Below are 21704 nucleotides of genomic sequence, written 5' to 3'. Positions count from 1 at the left end.
CTTAATCCTATCAGCTAGAGTTTGGATCGCTCTGCAAATTTGTCTTAATTCTCATTCAATATTGTCCCAAACCAGCACTAACTGTAAACTATGCATGCCATATGTATTAGAATCTTGCTGCTTGGCACATCATGGTGTTGTTTGCGAGATGTCGTCCTCTAATGGACTCTAATGTATGATGGAAGTGAAATTAGGTCAATTAAGCAGTTTAGAAAAGTTATATTGAGATTTAAAAGCATAATACTTGTAGCTGCCTTAAACTGTTTTCGACACATAGTCAATGTTTTCATTTTTGTTTGTGTAAATCTAGATTAATCCTTTCTAACAATTCATTCTAATGAAAAAATAAACTTACAAGATTTATTCATAAGCCTCCGAAAATATTGCTTTCTCAGATGCAAAAATCACAAAATAATTCCACAAATTGACATCAGCCTACAACATGTTCCAAGTGATCAAGGGTTAGGGTGTTCCAGTTTAACGCAATGTAAGGTACATCTGAGCCCATGAGACAAGGGGATAAAAATTAGTGATGGGAAGATCGTATAATTTTACTGACTTGGATCTTTGAGTCTCGTTCAGAAAAATTTACCAAATCTTTATTCAAGTCATTTCATTCATTTGAGCAGAATTAAATTAAAATATTACATTTTCACAAACAAAAAAAACAAAAAACAGATAAGATGCAAAGATCTAAGATATAATTTCTTAGTTTTATATTGGATGGTAATAAATAATGGTCTATGAGCTTGTTCATCTAGGACTGCCAATCATATCAAGGTTATATAACGTCTTGGTTAAAGATGTAACCTCGGTTCCCTGATGGAAGGAAAGAGACGTTGTGTCGATGTAGTGACACCAGGGGTTCGATCTTGAGAGCCCCAATCACCTTTGCTTTATTCAGAAAAGGCCAATGAAAATTCCCAGGTGTAATTTGCATGCAACTCTCCGCCCCCAGACAAACGGGTATAAAAGATTAATTCATATTTATGCTGAGTTGCCAAGAGAGTGTCCCGTACATGTCAGCAGTCAGCTCAGCGCCACACAACGTCTCGTTCCATCCATCAGGGGACAGTGGTTACATCTGTAAACAAGACGTTCCCTGTCTGTCACTCACTCGGTGTTGTGTAGATGTAGTGACACTAGGGGTACCTATACGAAACACAGGCGCTGAAACATGACACGAAGTACGGAGGAGCGGACATGGGCAAGCTGCTGCGTGCCTCGCTACAAGCGCTCGACCACATCTTGACCTTCCAGCGAATTTAGGTAAGGCGTCTCCCTGATCCCGTTAAGGGTGGGAGGAGGCATTTATCCGAGGAGGCTACAGGCGGTGGTCTTTCCTGATTTTTGTATGCACCTGCTAGGATAGTGCTGGGGAAGCACTCTTCCTTCTCCAGGAGGGAGAGCACTACGGAGACAACATCCTACCAGAGGAAGATTAACAAGTGGAGAATACCTCACATGGATTCACCGACAGGGAAGTTAACATATGGAATGAAGCCACTGGGAGGACCCTATCTATGGAGAGGTTACACAGCAACAGTGGCTGAGCAGAACTGAGCTCTGTTGAGGGGAAACATAGGTTTGACCTAAGGGGAAACCGAGCAGTGGAAACGCATCATAGGGGATTAGCAAAGGGGAATCACCACGTATGGGCCACTGAGGAAAAGTACGCAGGCTAACCTGAAAAGGTGCATACCACGAGAACTGAGCCTGGCAGTATCACTCTGTGGCAGCGGGAGCCTGGTCAAGCGCCCGTCCGGGAGAGAAAAGCGGTAAGGGCGCTTACTTTGTTCCTTATGTATTTAAAGTGATTTCATGTATAGAGAGGGTGCTACACCTGAACAAACCATATTATTGTACAAGAACTCAAAGTGTGTAAACTAAAAGCCTTACCGGAGAATTGGGAAAAGTCTGTTCCACATGTCGTCCTTCCTGTAAAGTGTTACACACTCCTCCACCGAGTTCGCGGCGTCCAGTGTTCACAGGTTACAGGGACCTTTTTGTGGACAAATAACGCACATTATCACCTTGAAAGGGAAAAGGTACAAGTGCAAGTGATACACCCAACCAGCCACTCGGCCTACCTACTGTTACCCCATACCACTCGGGTCGAAACCGGTTCTATGCAGAGGTTGTAAAATCTTGCAAAAGTATTGAGTGTAGCCCATCCCGCTGCTCTGCATATGTCCACTAGAGAGGCGCCACTCGCCATTGCCCAGGAGGACGCAACACCTCTTGTGGAGTGCGCCCGGACTCCCAAGGGGCACTGCAGGTTTTGTGATTGGTAAGCCAAGGAAATGGCATCCACAATCCAATGGGCCAGCTTCTGTTTGGAGACAGCTTTCCCCTACTGCTGACCTCCAAAACAGACAAAGAGCTACTCCGAGCATCTAAAGCTCTGTGTGCGGTCCAGATAGATGCGTAGGTTGCGCACTGGACATAGCAACGACAACGCAAGGGATGTGAGTAGCTCGAAGAGACTTCAAAGTCTAAAGACTCTAAAGGAGGAGGCGACGGGCAAGTTGTAACATGCAACGTACAACGTCTTGGCGGTTTACATGTGCCACGGTCACTGTGTTGTCTGTTCGGATCAACACATGCTTGCCCTGAATCGACGGTCGAAGCCTCTGCAGGGCCAGCAAAACTGTCAGCAGCTCTAGGCAGTTGATGTGCCATTGCAGACAGAGCCCCGACACTGCCTGCCCATTGCACACGGCGTGATAGTCATGCGCTGGGTACCATGGCGCCATGCCCACCTCAGGACTCAAGTCTGTTGCCAGTGCTGGAGCACTGGATGCCCTCCCAAATTGTCAAAAATCAAGAAACCGAGCCTTCTCTGCATCACGCATCTCAGCAAGGTTGAGTCACAGGTGCCGCTCTTTGACCACCATAGTGGACATCGTCCGGCCCAGGGCACATGCTGTGACCTTCGTCACCTAGAGAGCGAGGTCGGTCATGGTGCACAATTCCTGTATTAGCCCTGGGTCAGCGCTACCCTCGTGCAAATCTTTGAGCACCTTGGCCTGGTGGACCTGCAGGATGGCCATGGAATTCAGGGTGGTGGTGCCCTGACCCATGGCTTCAGGCCACCACCACCCTGAATTCCATGGCCATCCTGCATCCTTTGCCTCTAGGGATGAAGAAAACGTACAATCTTTGGAAGGGAGCCTTGGTCGGTTCCTCCAGGTGGCTGGAGGAACCGACCACAACAAAATCCACCACAACAGCGCGCTTTACCTGGGGAAGCTCGACCTATCCCTTAGCCGGCCCACTGTCGAGGGTTGTCAGAATGGATGAGCTGGTGAAGCGGGTACAGGCAGAGAAAGGTGCCTTCCACGACTTGGTAAGCTCCTCATGCACTTCCAGGAAGAAAGACACCATGGCCCAGAAACCAATCATCTAGCCATGAATGCTCAGGGCAGGGCGGAGGTTTCCACTTGAACTCATTGTTCGCGGTTGCCCGGGCAAGCACAGCCACTATCTCAGCGTCCGCCTCATCCTGACCTCTACCGCCTAAGGGCGGGAACTCAAGCTATTCGTCCACTTCCTATAGCAGCAGCCCACTCTCCGACGCTGTGACCGAAATCTCATCCTCGTCACGAACCCCGAACGAGACATTAAATCCACCTGGAGGTGGACCGCCTGACCCGCTCGTAAACTCTACCAGAGTTTGGGAGGACCGTGGGAATTGACCCGGCGGAATCGCTCCCATCTCTACATCCAAGAGAGCCACACCACAATGTTCTCATGGGCAAGTTCTCGCAATGCGAACATGACCCCTCCACAAAAGCTGCCTCAGTGTGCTGGCGACCATGTGGCCATCTGGTGGGGAGAGATAATGGCCACATCCAGTAGTTTTCTATTCACACGACTCCAGTCGATCAATGAATGTCTTCTGAAGCAAATCGATACGTTTGTGTAAAAAAAAGATAATTATAACGATATACATTTTTGCCTGCAGTTGACTTGAATCGTGATGTAAGTGCATTGGAGAGTTCATGTGAGAATTCGGAAGCAACGCTTTTTTACAACAGAACGAATGTCACGTGAGTGTTCAGCAAATTGTAGTATATACATAAAAATTAAAAAGAGAATTGAATTATTACACTATTACCCTATTGCTAACAAAAAACACACAAATAAAACTAAATTGCACAAATCCTATATCACACAACGATACAAATAGAATAACACACTTATAAAAAGAGAATACGATTTTCCCTAAACTGGGCACCTGATGGCTTAGAACTTTTCTGATCCATTAGTGTTGATTTAGCTCTCGAGAATCAATAATAACCACTGTCAACCAATCAAGACTAAACCAATTCACCTTGGGGGTGTGCAGACTGTCTGGTTTTATATTATTCTTAACGACTTCACACAAACCAGAAAAAAACTATACATTCACAGTATTATGAATGAATTGTGTTTTATTTTGTAACGTTTTGTAGAGTGACTTATTTTCATTAGCACTGTACAAAGCTAGAGGTGCGCAATTTGATAGATTCCCCCGCTCCCCCTACCTCGGGCTTCCAGTGGTTAGACTTGAACTACCCCCACCCCCCTCCCCATCTCGTACTTCTGAGTGGGAGAACTTCCCAGTGTAAAGGCAGTCAATGGAAAGGAGGAGGCGAGAACCGGCTTGACAATATAAATAATAGTTTTAATGATAAACTTAAAAGACAAACACACACACGACGGACATGTCCGTAAACGATCTCTCTCTCCCGCACGATCCTCTGCAGTCGACCTTTATCACTCTCGAAGGCTTGATTAGACTAATACGGGACCGGGTGTGTAGGATCACGACCCGGCCCCGCCCTCCGCCCTGCCACACCCAGGTAGTAGCCTGCCTAGCTCACAAAAAAAAACTAGAATCAGAGCCCACTCCGACAAGGTTAATTGACCCACAGTTCAAATGAGCGATAGAAAACAGATTGCACAAATGTCACCGTTCCGTTTTTTATTTTTGTGCGGGTGCCCCGTGCCACCCCCCGGCATTGCCTATACCTAAATCCGCTAGTGGTCGCTCTCACTGCAAACACAAAACAGCTGTTAGAGCTGATTTCCCACAGGTGTCAATCCTTACCTTGCTCACTCTCTCTCTGTCTCACTCTCCACAGATGTCACTCATCCATACCCCCATTATCACACACAGTCTTATATTATGAATGACCAGCTAAAGGGCATGTCTCAAAACATAGACAAAACATTATTTTAATGACAATCAGTGACTTTTTTGAGATTCAGTGTAAAATGTTGCCTATTTGTACTGTTTTTTTTACACTATTATGAACTATTGAGAGGTAAAAGTGAGTTGTTAAAGAGAGGTGTGGTCATTTGAACATTTTGAAACTTACAGTAATGTTACAGTATTTCAAATGGACAAAGTGGTTTTACCTTAGCTGCCAAAAAGTAGAATGTTATTTTTGAGTGCAAGTAGTACTATCAGTCAATCCTTTCAGATCAAAGCCAGCACAGCAGAACTGATAATAGAGGTATTCAGCCATACTGTCTTTAAATTAGTAATGTGTCTAAAGTTTTGATGAGTTGTCATCAGCAATTAATAGTTATCTGAATAAAATGCTTTATTTCTTAGGAAGAAGAGATGTGAAAAAGATTACTAGTGATGGACCTGTGATTTGCTTGAGAAGAGAAGCAGGTGAGCACAACTTCTCTGTAACCCATTCAGATATACTCTATATACAGGTATCCTCCTTTCAAAAGATTTGTGTTTGGTCTCAGAGGGTTAAGTAAAATATATGGGCAAGACACACTTGCTGCAAACGCAATTTGTATCCACATTAATTTCCCAGTAACATATGTAAAAACATGTTGTCACCTGGTGGATCAAAAGTGTATTGTTCTCGTCTGTCGAGAGAGCGCGCCTCGTCAGGAGCGAAGTTCACCGTCCGGCGCTTTTATCGCTTTCCTGAGTGCTGCGCGCTCCCGCTCCGGAGATCTCCGTGCCGTCTCCACACACAAGCGCTTTGTTTCGTGGGACAAACGACATAAAATGGAAACCATAAATAGGTAAGATCCTAAAATACAACTAAAATGGCTAGACATGGTTTAACCATGTGATATTAAAAGAACATAGATCTTATATCTCGAGGTTTTTTTTCTTCAAGAAGTCAAGAAATTAAGCTTGTATAATTGTTATGACTGTGTGATCAATATGTTCTTTGCTCAGCCGCAAAAACTAAGGCTTGTGTGTTTTAACATTTATTGTAGTAGGCCTACATAATAATTGGATGCGTCAAAACTAAAGTGTCTTTTCTAACAGGCCAACGCAAGGATAATAGAATGATCTACTTGCAGTTGTGTACTTTCACCTGAAATTTTTTCAAATTAAATTATGAACAAAAAATAAATAAAATTTTTACTTCTTTAAATAGTTTTTGCTTAGCCTGTACCAATAATACTCCCCTATAAGGTGGTTGAATAGTGCTTATGTTTTATTTCTTTAATTGTTTACTGTATGTAATTCTGTAGATTAATTAAGGTAATAACTAAGTAAATTCACTAGTTGAATATAGTCTGAAATTCTTTGTTCATGTCGCACACTGAGTGAAAATCACTGAAAATAAATTTTTAGCATCTATCTTGCCATAACATCCTTTAAAGAGTCTGAAATAAAGTAAGAAAAAGTATTGTGTTCAGGCATAACTGAATGAAAACTGTTGATATATTTCTGTGATTTGCAATTTGTCAGTTGCTTTTGGTAACACTTCATTATAATTTTAAGTAATGAGTAGTTAAAATCATTCAGCCTAATATAATGTATTATATAAAATAGGTTGTATACTCATATATTTTATGTGAATAACATATAATATACAATACTACTAATTGCATCTATAATTTTATATTAAATACATAATAATATATTATATAATATTTGACCATACATATAAACTCAAAAATATTTAAGCCTGTTTTTATGAGTTAAGCATTTCAATTTCATAACCAATTTTGTAATCTTTAACCAAATTAAATTGGTAAAACTTAAAATATACTTTTTAATTTGTTAAAGATTACTCAATTCAATTTGATGAATATGTATAAAATTAAAATAAGTAAATCTTTAAAATATTTTCTTGTGTATGAAAAATGATTAATTTAATGAATGGACTTGCTGAAGCATTTTGTCAAATAATAACTTGTGTTAATAGTATTAATAAAAGTTATCACAAAGTGTTACTAATGCTTTTAATCTGTTCAGCCAAACCTCTTTAAATTTTGCCATGTACTAGACTTCCGATTCCTATAATGACAGACTGTGCTCACGGCACTATAATGTTAGCTTTAAAGCAATATTTTCAGTGTATACTTAAACATCACTTTTCTCTTCATTTGAAATCGTCAGCTTACCCCAACTAAGAGAAATTCTGATATTGTGAACAGGGAGCTGCTGGCCATTAAAATGGCATTGGAAGAGTGGAGGCATTCGTTGAAGGAGGCCAAATACCCTTTTCACATATGGACATACCACAGAAACCTCACTTACATCCGGGAGGCGAAGAGGTTGAATTCTCGACAAGACCGTTGGGCCCTATTTTTTTAACTGATTTAATTTCACTCTTTCCTATCACCCAGGTTCCAAGAATCTCAAGCCTGATGCACTCTCGAGACAGTTTGGGCAACCAGAGGGAGAGTCTTGTCCAGAACCCATTCTCCCCACTTACAGGCTGGTGGCCCCATCCAGTGGGATATTGAGACGGCTGTCAAGAGGGCCCAACTGCAGCAGCTAGGACCAGGTAATGACAATCATGAGCACCTCTTTGTCTCTAACTGTCTGCGTTCTGAGGTTTTGGAGTGGGCTCATGCTTCCCTCCCTTCTGGACACCTGGGAACCACTAGAACTTGCAAGCTTGTCCTGAGGAAGTTCTGGTGGCCTAAACTGCAGAGGGATGTTTTCTCCGTTTGTGCCCAGATCAAGGATCCTAGGACCCACCCTAAAGGCCTGCTGCACCCACTACGTATCCCGAGACACCCCTGGTCCCATATTTTCTTGGACTTCATCACAGGCTTACCACAGTCTCAAGGAAATATGGTAATTCTGGTGGTGGTGGTGGAGGATAGATTTTCAAAGACTTGTCATCTCTTACCTTTTCCCAAGCTCGCCACAGCAAACTAAACTGCAGAACTGTTGATGAGGCATATGTTTAGGATCCACAGCTTCCCATAGGATATGGTTTCCGACGGGGCCTACAGTTCACCTCTCGGTTCTGGAAGGCGTTTGGCCGGCTCATCGGATTCCAACTTCCAGACAGAGAGAGTAAATCAAGATATTGAAAGGACACTAAGATGCCTGGTCGCCAACAATCAATCAACATGGAACTCTCGATTAAACTGGGCTGAATTTGCACATAACACCCTTTACCATTCTTCTCTAGGCATGTATCCTTTTGAATGTCAGTATACCCCACCCCCCCCACCGTTTCCCAGACAGGAGCCAGAGGTTGAAGTCCATGCTGCTACACAGCTGGTCGTTCCTGGAAAAGAGCACGTGCTGCTTAATTGAGGGCCACCCGACAACAACAGAGGCAGGCTAACCGACGCCGGAGGGTGAGACCCACGCTTCACCCAGAAAGATTAACACAGTTTCCCATCTACTCCGTCTGCTCAGGTTCATGAAGGTTCACCCAACTTTTCATGTTTCCTGGTTAAAATCCGTTGTTTGCTCTCCAGTTAGTAAGCCTGCCCCAGTACCTCACATCATTGATGGCAGCCAGCTTACACAGTCCGCAGACTGCTTGATTCTCGCCAGGTCCATGGGAAGACTCAATATACAGGTGAAACTCGAAAAATTAGAATATCGTGCAAAAGTTCATTAATTTCAGTAATTCAACTTAAAAGGTGAAACTAATATATTATATAGACTCATTACAAGCAAAGTAAGATATTTCAAGCCTTTATTTGATATAATTTTGATGATTATGGCTTACAGCTTATGAAAACCCCAAATTCAGAATCTCAGAAAATTAAAATATTGTGAAAAGGTTCAGTATTGTAGGCTCAAAGTGTCACACTCTAATCAGCTAAACACCTGCAAAGGGTTCCTGAGCCTTTAAATGGTCTCTCAGTCTGGTTCAGTTGAATTCACAATCATGGGGAAGACTGCTGACCTGACAGTTGTGCAGAAAACCATCATTGACACCCTACACAAGGAGGGAAAGCCTGAAAAGGTAATTGCAAAAGAAGTTGGATGTTCTCAAAGTGCTGTATCAAAGCACATTAATAGAAAGTTAAGTGGAAGGGAAAAGTGTGGAAGAAAAAGGTGCACAAGCAGCAGGGATGACCGTAGCCTGGAGAGGATTGTCAGGAAAAGGCCATTCAAATGTGTGGGGAGCTTCACAAGGAGTGGACTGAGGCTGGAGTTACTGCATCAAGAGCCACCACACACAGACGGGTCCTGGACATGGGCTTCAAATGTCAAACGTCTTACCTGGGCTAAAGAAAAAAAGAACTGGTCTGTTGCTCAGTGGTCCAAAGTCTTCTTTTCTGATGAGAGCAAATTTTGCATCTCATTTGGAAACCAAGGTCCCAGAGTCTGGAGAAAGAGAGGAGAGGCACACAATCCAAGATGCTTGAAGTCCAGTGTGAAGTTTCCACAGTCTGTGTTGGTTTGGGGAGCCATGTCATCGGCTGGTGTTGGTCCACTGTGCTTTATTAAGTCCAGAGTCAACACAGCCGTCTACTGGGACATTTTAGAGCACTTCATGCTTCCTTCAGCAGACAAGCTTTATGGAGATGCTGACTTAATTTTCCAGCAGGACTTGGCACCTGCCCACACTGCCAAAAGTACCAAAACCTGGTTCAATGACCATGGTATTACTGTGCTTGATTGGCCAGCAAACTCGCCTGACCTGAACCCCATAGAGAATCTATGGGGCATTGCCAAGAGAAAGATGAGAGACATGAGACCAAACAATGCAGAAGAGCTGAAGGCCGCTATTGAAGCATCTTGGTCTTCCATAACACCTCAGCAGTGCCACAGGCTGATAGCATCCATGCCACGCCGCATTGAGGCAGTAATTAATGCAAAAGGGGCCCAAAACAAGTACTGAGTACATATGCATGATTATACTTTTCAGAGGGCCGACATTTCTGTATTTAAAATCTTTTTTTTTATTGATTTCATGTAATATTCTAATTTTCTGGGATTCTGAATTTGGGGTTTTCATAAGCTGTAAGCCATAATCATCAAAATTATATCAAATAAAGGCTTGAAATATCTTACTTTGCTTGTAATGAGTCTATATAATATATTAGTTTCACCTTTTAAGTTGAATTACCGAAATTAATGAACTTTTGCACGATATTCTCATTTTTCGAGTTTCACCTGTATGTGGACTTGGAGGGCTATGGCCCGGAGGAGCAGATCTGGGTTCCTGCTCAAGACATCCTGGATCCGGCTCTCATCTCAGAGTTTCCCAAGCCTGGGGAAACTGTCAGATGAACGTCAGGAGCCGTTCCTAGGGGAGGGGCTCCTGTAAAGATCTCATCTTTGGGTCGCAGTTTGGGTGCTTTCCTTGAGCCTTCTATGCCATGCTCCCTCCAGGCCTGCAGATGGCGCCAACGTCCAGTACTATGCTCGTTAACTCTCATTACCTTCACCTGCATCTAGACCTTTATAAGTCTATTTGTTCCCTGCCTTTGTATTCTGTCTTGTGTTAAGTGTTTCGTTAAAGCCTATTTATTTTTGTTACAAGCCGTGTTTCGTTAAAGCCTGTGTAAAGTTAATTTGTTTCAATGTACCGGTAGGCACCTGCGGCTTATAGACATGTGTGGCTTATTTATGTTCAAAATAATATAGATATTTTTAATTCAGTGGGTGCAGCTTATATTCAGGTGCGCTTAATAGTCCGGAAATTACGGTATACCTTTTGACACTTGTGTCTATTTTGTTTCTCTGTTTTGTGGAAGCTGGCTTTACTTGTTTATTTTTACTTTTCTATATTTTTGGAAAGATACACAAGTATCCTAGCTCAATGTTCTTCTGCTCTTAGATTTAACTGTTGGGGTGTTCGCACAGTGGTAAGCACCTTACACCTGGACACTTCATACCTGGGTTCAATCCCTGCCTAAGACAGCCTTGTTACGCTGGTGGGGAATTTTAGATGTTTGGATAATTTTGGGCTTACTTCTCAGTATGTTTTGGTTTGCCTGGTAGTAAAAGAAGGTAATACACTTTTCAAATTTGCATAATTAGATGTGTTTGTTTAATCTGATTCACTTGTCTATGGCTGGCCTACTGAGAGGCTGCTTAGCTGCCATAACAACATCCTTTTCGAGAAAAACTTGTATGGCAAAATGCAAAGGCTTGATAATTACTTTTCTTTTCACAAAATTTCGAAGCTGTGATAATGCGAACTAGCTTTTTTTTTGTGTGTCCCCAACAAATAGACCTAATGTGATAGATCAGATGAAACAGTAAAGGTTCATCTGGTGCCTTTAAATGCCAGGATGAATTTGAAAAAGTGATTACAGGGAGTGCACTGTATGATATGGCTGGCCAGGTGAGTGCAAATTAATCTGATTAGTGAAAAACAGAATTTCACATAATCATCTTGCTGCAAGTGCTTCTCATGTGTTGTAACTGCTGCACAGGGTAAATGGTATATAATAAGCATTAAATTACTAAGTGTTTTAAACAGAAGTTAAAGAGGCCTAATGAATGTAGGAATTTTGACTGAAGGAGTTCTTAACATTAAATAAAATGTTGTACAAATTTAATGGAATATTTTGAAACCTATGTCTAATAATTGTTTTACCTTCGAGGGCTTTTTATGTATGAATTTAGCAGATACTTTTATCCAAAGCAACTTTGAGAGGAATATGGCTGTTCTCGTTCAAAATGTTCGAGATGTTTGTCGTGTCTCTGGTTTAAAAAATACTTGAAATTTTACTTACAACTGCAGGGAAAACAACTTTTACAAACTGTGTACCAGTGGCGGCTGCTGGTCTTTCAAAGAGGGGAAGCTCATTTTCGGCCTACATTATAAACTTATTTAAAAGTAAATTCTGCCCTACGTTCCTTTTCGAGAAAATGCACTGTGACTCTGTCGTACCAACTAGGCGTCTTTTCCAGTGACTTTTCCAGTGACTTGACGAGTGTCTTCTCAATGGCCAGCAGAGCTAGGCTGCTTAAACGACCTTGGCCCATTGTGTTACGGGTGTAGGACTTGAGACGCTTTAAACAGGAGAAGCTCCTTTCTACACCTGCAGATGTAGCTCCAATTGTTGCCACTAATGAGAACAGTTTGTAAAGCTGAGGCAATGCACTGTCCAACTCCATATCTTTGAGGAACACCAAGTAATCACACAGCTTTCCCCTGTTACCTTGCAAGTCCTGATCTGAATACAGGACTTGAAGTTCAGACCTCAGTCTCCCTGAATCAAAGTGATGGCCATAACTTTTCAGGACACTTTGGAAGGCCTCCTCTGGAAATTCTTGTCTCATGTCATCAAATTTCCCTGGATTGACTAATTCTAAGAAGAGCATACTTTCCAAATTTGAAAAACGTTGAGGAATCTGCTCCAAGATGTTATCAAGGATGGCCATGTAGAGATTTCTGTAGTGCTCTTGGGGATCCTGCAATTGGGTCAGACGGCGCTTTCTCATGGGCTCATCTCATGGGTCTGATGTGAGATCTGCTGTTTTGGCATAAACAGCTTGGAAAGCCCCCTCTGACCTTTTCTCTTTGACAAATGCAAGAAGAGATTCAATTCTTTTCTTGCTGTAAAAAACATCCATCGCCCTCTGCTGGACAACATCAAAGACCACATCAGTCTCAGTGAAGATTTGTTCATATGTGTACAACATGAACACAAACTCAAAATCCTCCAGTTTCCTCAGAAAGCCTTTGGCACAATCCAGTGTATCATCATCAATTGTCGTGTCTGCAGTGATGTTTTCAAATGTCTGCAGGAGGCCATCATAATTGTTTGCCACAGTGCTCACTATCCGTGATGTGAAATTCCATCGAGTAGGAGCGTTTCTGGGCAACCTTGAACAGCCTGCAGACTCCAGAAAAGACGTCCTCTTTGTGGATTTTGAAAAAATGTGCCAAACCCAGAGAGTGATGCAAAAAAATTCTGCACTCAGGCAAGCATTTAGCCCCCTGTGACAGCACCAGATTCAGTCTGTGTGCATAGCAATGCACAAACATTGCACTTGGGGCTATTGCTTTCACTTTGGCCTGCAGACCATTGAGTGCTGAAGCCATGACAGCAGCCCCATCATAGGTCTGTGCCACAAGCTTATCCTTAAAATTGTAGGCCTGCATGTTCTCATTTAAAACATCAAAAACGGACTGAGCATCTCGCCCTCCAGAAACATCAAAAAATCCAATAAAGCGCTCCTGAATTTTACCTGCACTATCCACATAGCTGAACAATGACAGAGAGTTGGGCACGGCAGGATATATCAGTTGTTTCATCCACCTGCCATCCAAAAAAGGGAGCATCCTGAATTTCATCTCTGATCTGATCAGAAATGGTGGCTGCAAGAGCAGAGATCAAGTCATTTTGAATAGTATGGGACATACCAGAAAACACAGTTGAGGACTCTAATTGTGTGGACAGTACAGAGTCATATTTAGATAATGTTTCTGTGAACTCCCTGTAATTTCCCTTGTTGGATGATTCACTACTCTCATCATGTCCCCTAAATGACAGCTCCTGTCGGCCAAGCAAGGATGTTACATCAATAAGGCGGTTTAGGAAGGCCCTGTTTTGTTTGACTGTTTCATTATGTTTAGTCACTTGAATGCGAGCACCTTCATTGATTGCATGCTCAACCCTGATCCTGCCCATGCAACTTAATCTTGCACATGCACTCACATGTTCATTGCTCTTTTCATGTCTTTTATATGCCCTGTCAAAGTTAGACAGATCTCCAAACCCCACTTTTGACCAAACAACACATCCGTGAGATGGTTTCATCAAGAGGCATGGCCAGCAGTACATTTTATTTGTCACAGCACTTCCAGTCAGCCAGCTAACTTTGTCATACCAGGAGAGCTGAAAAGACCTGTTATTTTTCCCTTTTTTTGCACTAAATCAGTCTTAGGTGTTGATCTGCCCTGCTGTTTAATTCTAATTTTTTCCTCGTAAGGAAGACTTTCAAATGGCTTCACCAAAATCAGGTCGACAATATTAGCACCGTCTGCCATCGTGCGCAGTTTCACCCGTCACGACGCTAGCCTAGCCTACTGTATGAATGAATGAATGAACGAACGAACGAACGAACGAACGAACGAACGCTCTAAAACAAAAATATATTAAACTTGGTAAAACTGAAACAAGGAATGTGGTGTATAATTGTGTGAAATGTATTATGCAAATTGACTAGCAATTTCGCCAAACAAATATAAAGAAATAGGTTGCAGCAGATTGTCTTTCGACTACACTTGAGAAATCAGCGATGGGACTGAGCGCGAAATAGCCTCAGTGACTTCTTATAGTACAGATTCGCTGTCAATCAAAAGGAGATGCAGTCTTTCGACAGATCCTCCAATCATCACGCGGAAGCCCGGAGTACGGGCCAGCCCACTCCTCATTCACCCCCAAAGACGCTGAGCGTCCGTGGGCGGGACATAATCGCAGCATTTATCCAATGACCGCCTATTTTCGAGCACTGAAAAAACTGTTCAGAGCAGCCCCATTGAAGTCAATGGACGCTCGGCTTCAACAGGGAAATGCACTGATGCTACGGGAATGTATGAGAAGTAAATCGAGTCAGCCGACCTGCTATATGTAATGTAGCTGATTCTGAACGAACTCGTCTTCGAGATGAACGTGTTCTAACGCATTTTTAGTCAATAAATTGTTTACACAATAGTACATATTTGACCATTATTTTTTTGACATTATAGGGAAAGCTGAGCTTCCCTTGCAGTCTTAAAGAAATCCCCACTGCTGTGTACTATTAATAACTGAGTCTCAACATACACACGGTGTAGGCTAATATATTTACTATACACCAAGACTGTAAGCAGGTTAATAATTGACTCATCTCTGGGATAAATGTCTGATGGGTGTGATCTTTGCAAAAACACAGTCTTTATTCTTACACCTGTACACATGTTCTGTGATTTTACCTTTTGGTTCTTGGACCTCAAGTACATGGTGACTCCACAGAGCTCCAGTGAGACAGAGAGAGGATGCTTTGAATAAAAGTGAGAGATAACTGCAGAAATTAAACCGTTTAACTGTTGTATGTAGTGAAGCATAAAGAGAGAAATACACTTTAAAACCTGCAATTGTTACCTTAACTACCGGCATGTCTGATCTAACTCTTAAAATATTTTTTGTTGGAGTTGTAACCTAAAGCAAGTTGATTCAGTGATGTTAAATAATATTTCTACTCATCACATTGCAGTAAGTCTTAGTAGAAGAGCTTGGTGAGTAAGGTGTGACAACTCATTATGAATATCTGAATATTCAATATCTGAAAATATATTAATGCATTCAGAAGGATCTGGTGAATTTATGCAAATAAACTAAATTCAGTGTCTTCTCATCTCTTTTTCTCAGATAATCGTCTAGTTTTATGAATCCAAACACCAACCACACAACTCTTTGACAATCCTCATCTGAACTGTTCATCATCACGTAACCATGGAGACTGTGGTGATCATGGCCATAGGTGTGCTGGCTACCATCTTCCTGGCATCATTTGTGGCACTGTTGGTGGTGTGCCGCCATCGATACTGCCACCCTTCTGACTTTCTACACCAGTTTGATTCCAAGTACGTACCTTTAGTACTCTGGAGAATGTTATGACATGACCTCATTTCCCACACTGAGGATTAGGCAGGGATCTCCAGTTTGCATCGCAAAATCTTAAACTCAGCCACGCAAGAATGGAACTCACTCACTCACTTTTTCCTCCAATTTCAGACCCACAGTGGATCTGATTGGTGCAATGGAGACCCAGAGTGAACCATCTGAGTTGGAGTTGGATGATGTTGTCATCACAAATCCTCATATTGAGGCCATGCTGGAGAATGAGGACTGGATCGAGGATGCCTCGTACTGTCTTTGCTTTACACTCAACCTTAAAACCTTTGTACAGTAATCACCATCACAATAAGAACATGCATCATCAACAATTATATAACAATGATTTATCTTTCTTTCTTTTTTTTAGTGGCCTTGTGTCTCACTGCATTGCTATTCTAAAGGTAGATTCTTTTTTTTATTTTATTTTTTGTAAAGATTGTAGCATTTTGAAGATTACAAATACATTGGTTAAAAATAAATATAGTATCTATTATATCATAAACTACTTTAATATAATATAAAATGGGTTCCTATAATCATAGAAAACCTGAAAATAGAACATTTTGAAATCTCGTTGTCCACACTTGAAAAAAAATCATGGAAATGAATTCAATTATAAGTCATTTGAAATTTCTACAGTGAATAAAAATACTTTTAATAGTTAAGCTCAACTTGAAAGTATTCATCATCATAATATTAGTCATGAGTAAAGTAAAACTTGCTCGTAAGCCATAGTGATTTCTGATTTGTTCGCTTTTGAGTCAGCAAACTGTTAAAAACTGTTTGTATTTCATTACAAAATTGGTCTGAATTTGGATATTTTTAAGTCCTTATCCCATAATCAAAGAACTTCAAAAGGTCATATAAAATTCATTGAAATGTATTGCATACAATGTGTGGGAACCCATATAACATATAATTTGTCAATATTTAAAGATATGTTTATTTGTATGCAACATTTTTGCTTTGTTTTAATTAAATTAAGGTTCTGGTTCTGTACAGATATGCCATACACTCACTGAAAAGCTAGTTGCCATGACAATGGGTTCTGGAGCAAAGGTCAAAGCGCCTGCCAGCCTGAGTGACATTATCACAGTGGCCAAGCGCATCAGCCCAAGGTTAATAGTTTAAGGGTTTGAATTGAGATGATACATATGTGAGTGTTTGTACTTGCTGATGCTGAGATGCTCTGTGCTGTCACAGGGTGGATGATGTGGTTCGGTCTATGTACCCTCCACTGGACCCTATTCTCCTGGACGCTAGGTAACTTCTTACTTTCTTCATGCCAACAATAATCATTGCATCACTAAAACACTGTCAAATAGGTTAAAATAGCCGGGTGTATTGCCAATCTGTTCCTTGAATCACCCCCCAGGGCCACTGCCTTACTGTTGTCCGTCAGTCACTTGGTGCTGGTAACACGGAACGCCTGCTACATGTCTGGCAGCCTGGACTGGATCGACCAATCACTGCATGCAGCTGAGGATCACATGGTTGTGCTAAGAGAGGCGGCTTTAGCATCTGAACCAGAGAGATATTTGCTGGAGAGGGAGCAGTCTATTTGACTCACACAAAAGTACATGAGACTTTTTATATGTAAACACACACGTATATAAGCACCTATAAATAATACGGTATTTAGTAAAAAATATCATAGCATATCCCTGAAATGGGTGCTTTATTCAAAGAGATAGTCATCACCAAAACATAGGCATATGAACAGTAAGTTGTTACTCTCAGTCGAGCCTTTCTTTTGAATATTGTTTCTTTCTCTGTCCCTCACATTACCTCGGTTACATTTAAGTCCAGTGGTTAAATTGTGCTCATAATGTCTGATATTTCCTCATGCTGGATACATATGTAGATTGTAGCATCAAAAAGTGCCAGAACAATCAAATAGATAAATGTATAAAACAGATCCCAAAAAATGCTGATCGATATTGCCAAGTTTGTTGGCTTAACAGTTTGTTATACATTTTTTAAAAGAAACACACCTTCAAGATATGTGTACACATTTTAGTTTTAAAGGGATGTTGTGGGTTTAATACAAGTTAAGCTCAATCTACAGCATTTGTGACCTTATGTTGGCTACCACAAAAAGAAAATTTTAACTACTCCCTTGTTTATTTAAAAACAAAATCACAGTTACTTTGAGGTACTTACAATGGAATAGCCAGTCCTCAATAGTATAGCAAAAGAAGTCAACTTTATTTGTGTTTATGATTATGATTTTGGTGTGAAAAATTGCTTGCTAAACTTTTCTGTGTATAGTTATATCCAATTTTACAACTTAGTTGTCATTACAATGTAACACAGATACTTTAAAATAGTAAACAGTGTAACGCTAGTATACTATTTAAAATGTATAATGTTTACCTTTTGTGGCTATGTGTATGTTAATGTTCACTTCCACTGTAAATGCCTTTAACCAGTGCTTTTTTCTTCTTTTTTTTTTTCTTTTATTCAAAATCATTTGTGGAACCAACATTATTTCAACAATGCTGTCGATTGAGCTTAACTTGCAATGAACCTAAAACATTCCTTTAATACAATGTTTACTATATGTTTTGATATATTATGTACATTTCTTCATTATTAGCATTTTAAGTGATTTTAAAATGTTAATTGTTCTGTGGCTGATGTGGGTAGTTTTAAGGCCCATGTCTTAAAATTAGGACACTTGTTGCAGAAGAAATTCAGGTTTGTTTCCTTTTTCAGTTCAGTCTCCTTTCAAAGATTTACACACTGTTTATACAGTATATAGTAAATTTACAATGTGCAAAGACATGTTTACACATGCACCACTATAATCACATCTTAAGTTTTGACAGAACTTGTGGCAGTATTTTTCTTTTGTTTTTTCAAATACAAATGGCTTATGGTGAATGGAACTTGCTGGTAGTGAACAGTCAGATCTTAATTCAGCAAGAGTGAAAACACACATTCACATTCTGTTCTCTATCTGCCATCTAGAAGTGACCTGTAATTTTTCATCAGAGTCACATCAAGTCTAAATCCACACTAATTCCCTCCCTAACAGTCACAGTGTTCACAACCCCCCACTCCACTTTTTACTTTTAAAACCAAACACATTCACAGCATCTATCATACTGACACATACAGAGCACTGTTATGCATAGTTTGTGCTTTACATACAGTTATCAATCAGATACTATTCAGTTTCAATGATAAGAATACATACAGTAATTTGTTTTTAAATCTGTGTCAGTATTTCATCTTTTCAATTGCTATAGTCTTGGTTTTGTGAGCACTCCAGTTACTGATGTTTCTCTTTTGTTGCTATTTTTTCATCTTTGATTTTCGTCCTGTTTATGAATTTGAGACTTGTAAAGGTGAATACAATTTCACAGTGAAAATATGTCATAATGTTTTTATTTTAAAATAAACATTACTAAATTCAACTTAAATTTCTGTAAAACAGCCACACCTCTTATTCACATGTGCTGCTTTGTTTAGAGAGGAGGCAGACAGTGAGATAAAGAAAGAAAAAGGGAGGGCAGAAACAGCTGCAGTGAAGGATTGGGGGTTACTTTAAAAGGAACCATGGCAGCTATTTCTCAAAGTCAGAGTAAACAGTTGTGTCTAGCATTGAGCTTTTGGCCAAAATGAGTGTTGGACATTATTGGCATTAAAATAACCAGACAGGACACACAATCACACTCACTGTTAAACACACTCAGAATTACACTGTACATATGATTGCCATCACCTTACAAGAACAAGTCATCTTATAAACACACCTTTTTAAAATATTGCTTCTGTTGAGACTAGGTTGCAGTGCTGCAGATTCAGTAAAGTCCTTTGCTTTTCTTAAGGTCCATTTTTTGTAAATCTGATAGACAGTTGTAGTCATTCCGTGTCAGTCCCAAAGCAACCTAAAACAAATAAACAAGACAGTTATTTCTGTCTCTGAAGCAGATTGCAGCTAATCAGTTTCTTTATCATTTGCTTGATCGCAATGCATATAATTCATATAAGAAAAAGTTTTTCTGTGCTTATATTTGAACTGTTATTATGCACTGTGTAAATGTGTTGTAATGAACATTTTAACCCCCCAATGTTCAACCAAATCAGATCTACTCCACTGAATCCCACTGTATATAAATAATACATGGATATAATACTGTACAAAAACAACTGAGAATGATGAACTGCTACTATTCAGATAATTTGAAGTCTAAAAATAATTGTGAGTTAACCTAACTAATTTTGAACTTATATTACTGTATGTTTAGTCTTTAACCTTGAAATCATGCTGAGACAGGTAGTTCTCCAGGTGCAGAGGATCCACTCCTTCAGGTAAAGGTCTCTTCAGAAGATCCTGAAGGGGAAACTGGGTCTTATTAAGAGCTTCTAGGGCATCTTGCACCAATGTCAGCTTTTTACGCACCGTGCAGTCCTGGAAGAATACGTATGCAAATATTACAGTGTTAAACATATAAGCTCTCACACTGTACATGTTCTGATGCAGACACTGTGATAATTGGACATTGATAAAGATGATGAAGGCCTCACTCACCTGTAGTTCTGGTGTTAACCTTTTCTCCCATGAAGGGAATATATTAGTGAACGTGAGAGGCTCTCCTCCCTCATCAATAAGGTATGCCATGGGAGGCCGTCTTGGATTTCTCTCTGAACACCAAAAATACACTTTCAAAACACAGACCAAGTACCATACTATAGCATCACAAATACTCAATAAACATACTTCAGACAGTAGTACCAAAACAAACAGAATCTGTGGTCCATTATACAGTATCCCATACTCACCTCTGCAGTACTGCAACACAGTCTCCATGGCACACTTCTTCTCTTTGTCCCAGTGTGGGAGCTGTGAGGCCGCAGCATCACTACTTTGCCATAAATACACCTCCAGATAATTATCCAACAGAAACAGTGCTGCAGAAAATGTTAAAACACCAGAAATAATTCTCACATTTAAATAGTTTGTCCTAAAACGCCAAATATATGTACAGTATATCTATAAAATTGTTAAGCAAGGGTTCTTTTTAACCCTGGGTTAACTTTATCCTGGGTGATCTTGTTCCATCTGTCACATTTTACTCTTACTCACATTTAACCTGAATTTACCATTAATCCTGGTTATTCAGGTTTTCATATTTCACACTGAGATTTTACATTATAAAACCATGGGTGAAATAATGCCAAGGTCTAAAAATAACTTTTAACCCAAATAAAAAAAAAGAGTGAAAATGTTGTGCTCATTTAAAACTTATTCCAGATCCATATGACTTTCCATGGAACACAAAAGTGGACAAACAGAATGTAAGCCTCATTCACCATTGACTTGCATCTTTTATTTTTTTTTCATAAAATGTAAGTAAATAGTGACATTCTCAATAGAGTCTCACATTCTACGTAACCTCATTTTGAGTTCCATGGATATAAGAAATTCTTTTAGGTTTCGAACAACATGAGGTTGCGTAAATTATGACAGAATGTTCATTTTTGGATATACTCGCCGTTTAAGACAAGGTTAAAAGGATACAGCAGGTTTTTCCTCATTTACTCAACCTCATGCCATACCAGATGTGTATAACTTTCTTTCTTCTGCTGAACACAAACTCAGATTTTTAGAAAAATATTTCAGCTTTGAAGGTCCATACAATGTAAGTGAATGACGAACAGAACTTTGAAGGTCCAAAAAGCATATAAAGGCAGCATAAAATCCATATGACTCCATGTCTTCTAAAGTGATATGATAGGTGTGGGTGAGAAACATCAATATTTAAGTCTTTTTTTAACCATAAATCTCCACTTTAACTTTCACATCCACATTCGTTATGCATATCGCCACCTACTGGGCAGAGAGAAGAATTTATAGTTAAAAAGTGCTTAAATATTAATCTGGTTCTCACCCA

General features: G+C 40.3%; 2 protein-coding genes across 5 annotated transcripts in view; one reads left to right on the top strand and one right to left on the bottom strand.

Annotated features, from left to right (window-relative positions):
- Positions 1–5947: 5947 nt before the first annotated feature.
- On the top strand, positions 5948–17393 carry LOC127653170 (transmembrane protein 98-like). The gene is made up of 8 exons (XM_052139744.1): positions 5948–6039; positions 7606–7766; positions 15553–15767; positions 15919–16050; positions 16169–16202; positions 16804–16919; positions 17005–17064; positions 17177–17393. The coding sequence occupies exons 3-8, from the start codon at positions 15637–15639 to the stop codon at positions 17364–17366; spliced, it is 663 nt and encodes a 220-aa protein (XP_051995704.1). The 5' UTR covers positions 5948–6039; positions 7606–7766; positions 15553–15636; the 3' UTR covers positions 17367–17393.
- Positions 17394–17466: 73 nt separating this feature from the next.
- The window catches only part of LOC127653168 (supervillin-like), a 41621-nt gene continuing 37383 nt past the window's right edge, over positions 17467–21704 (bottom strand). For all 4 annotated transcript variants that reach the window (XM_052139740.1, XM_052139741.1, XM_052139742.1 and 1 more), the window contains 4 exons: positions 20593–20721; positions 20342–20454; positions 20066–20221; positions 17467–19697 (listed from right to left, as the gene is read on the bottom strand). In XM_052139740.1, coding sequence (XP_051995700.1) covers positions 19611–19697; positions 20066–20221; positions 20342–20454; positions 20593–20721 — 485 coding nt within the window. In that variant the 3' untranslated portion in view covers positions 17467–19610. The remainder of the gene's footprint in view (positions 19698–20065; positions 20222–20341; positions 20455–20592; positions 20722–21704) is intronic.

Source organism: Xyrauchen texanus, chromosome 12 (assembly GCF_025860055.1).
Source record: "Xyrauchen texanus isolate HMW12.3.18 chromosome 12, RBS_HiC_50CHRs, whole genome shotgun sequence".
Lineage (NCBI taxonomy): Eukaryota > Metazoa > Chordata > Actinopteri > Cypriniformes > Catostomidae > Xyrauchen > Xyrauchen texanus.
The sequence above is the reverse complement of the archived record's forward strand: the minus strand, read 5'-3'. Positions and strand labels throughout refer to the sequence as shown.

Bases quoted from the DNA above. Each gene is read 5' to 3' on its own strand.
- LOC127653170 (XM_052139744.1), top strand. From the start codon at position 15,637: ATGGAGACTGTGGTGATCATGGCCATAGGTGTGCTGGCTACCATCTTC. The intron at 16,920-17,004 runs GTTAATAGTTTA...GTGCTGTCACAG, and splicing joins GCCAAGCGCATCAGCCCAAG to GGTGGATGATGTGGTTCGGT. The intron at 17,065-17,176 runs GTAACTTCTTAC...ATCACCCCCCAG, and splicing joins CCTATTCTCCTGGACGCTAG to GGCCACTGCCTTACTGTTGT.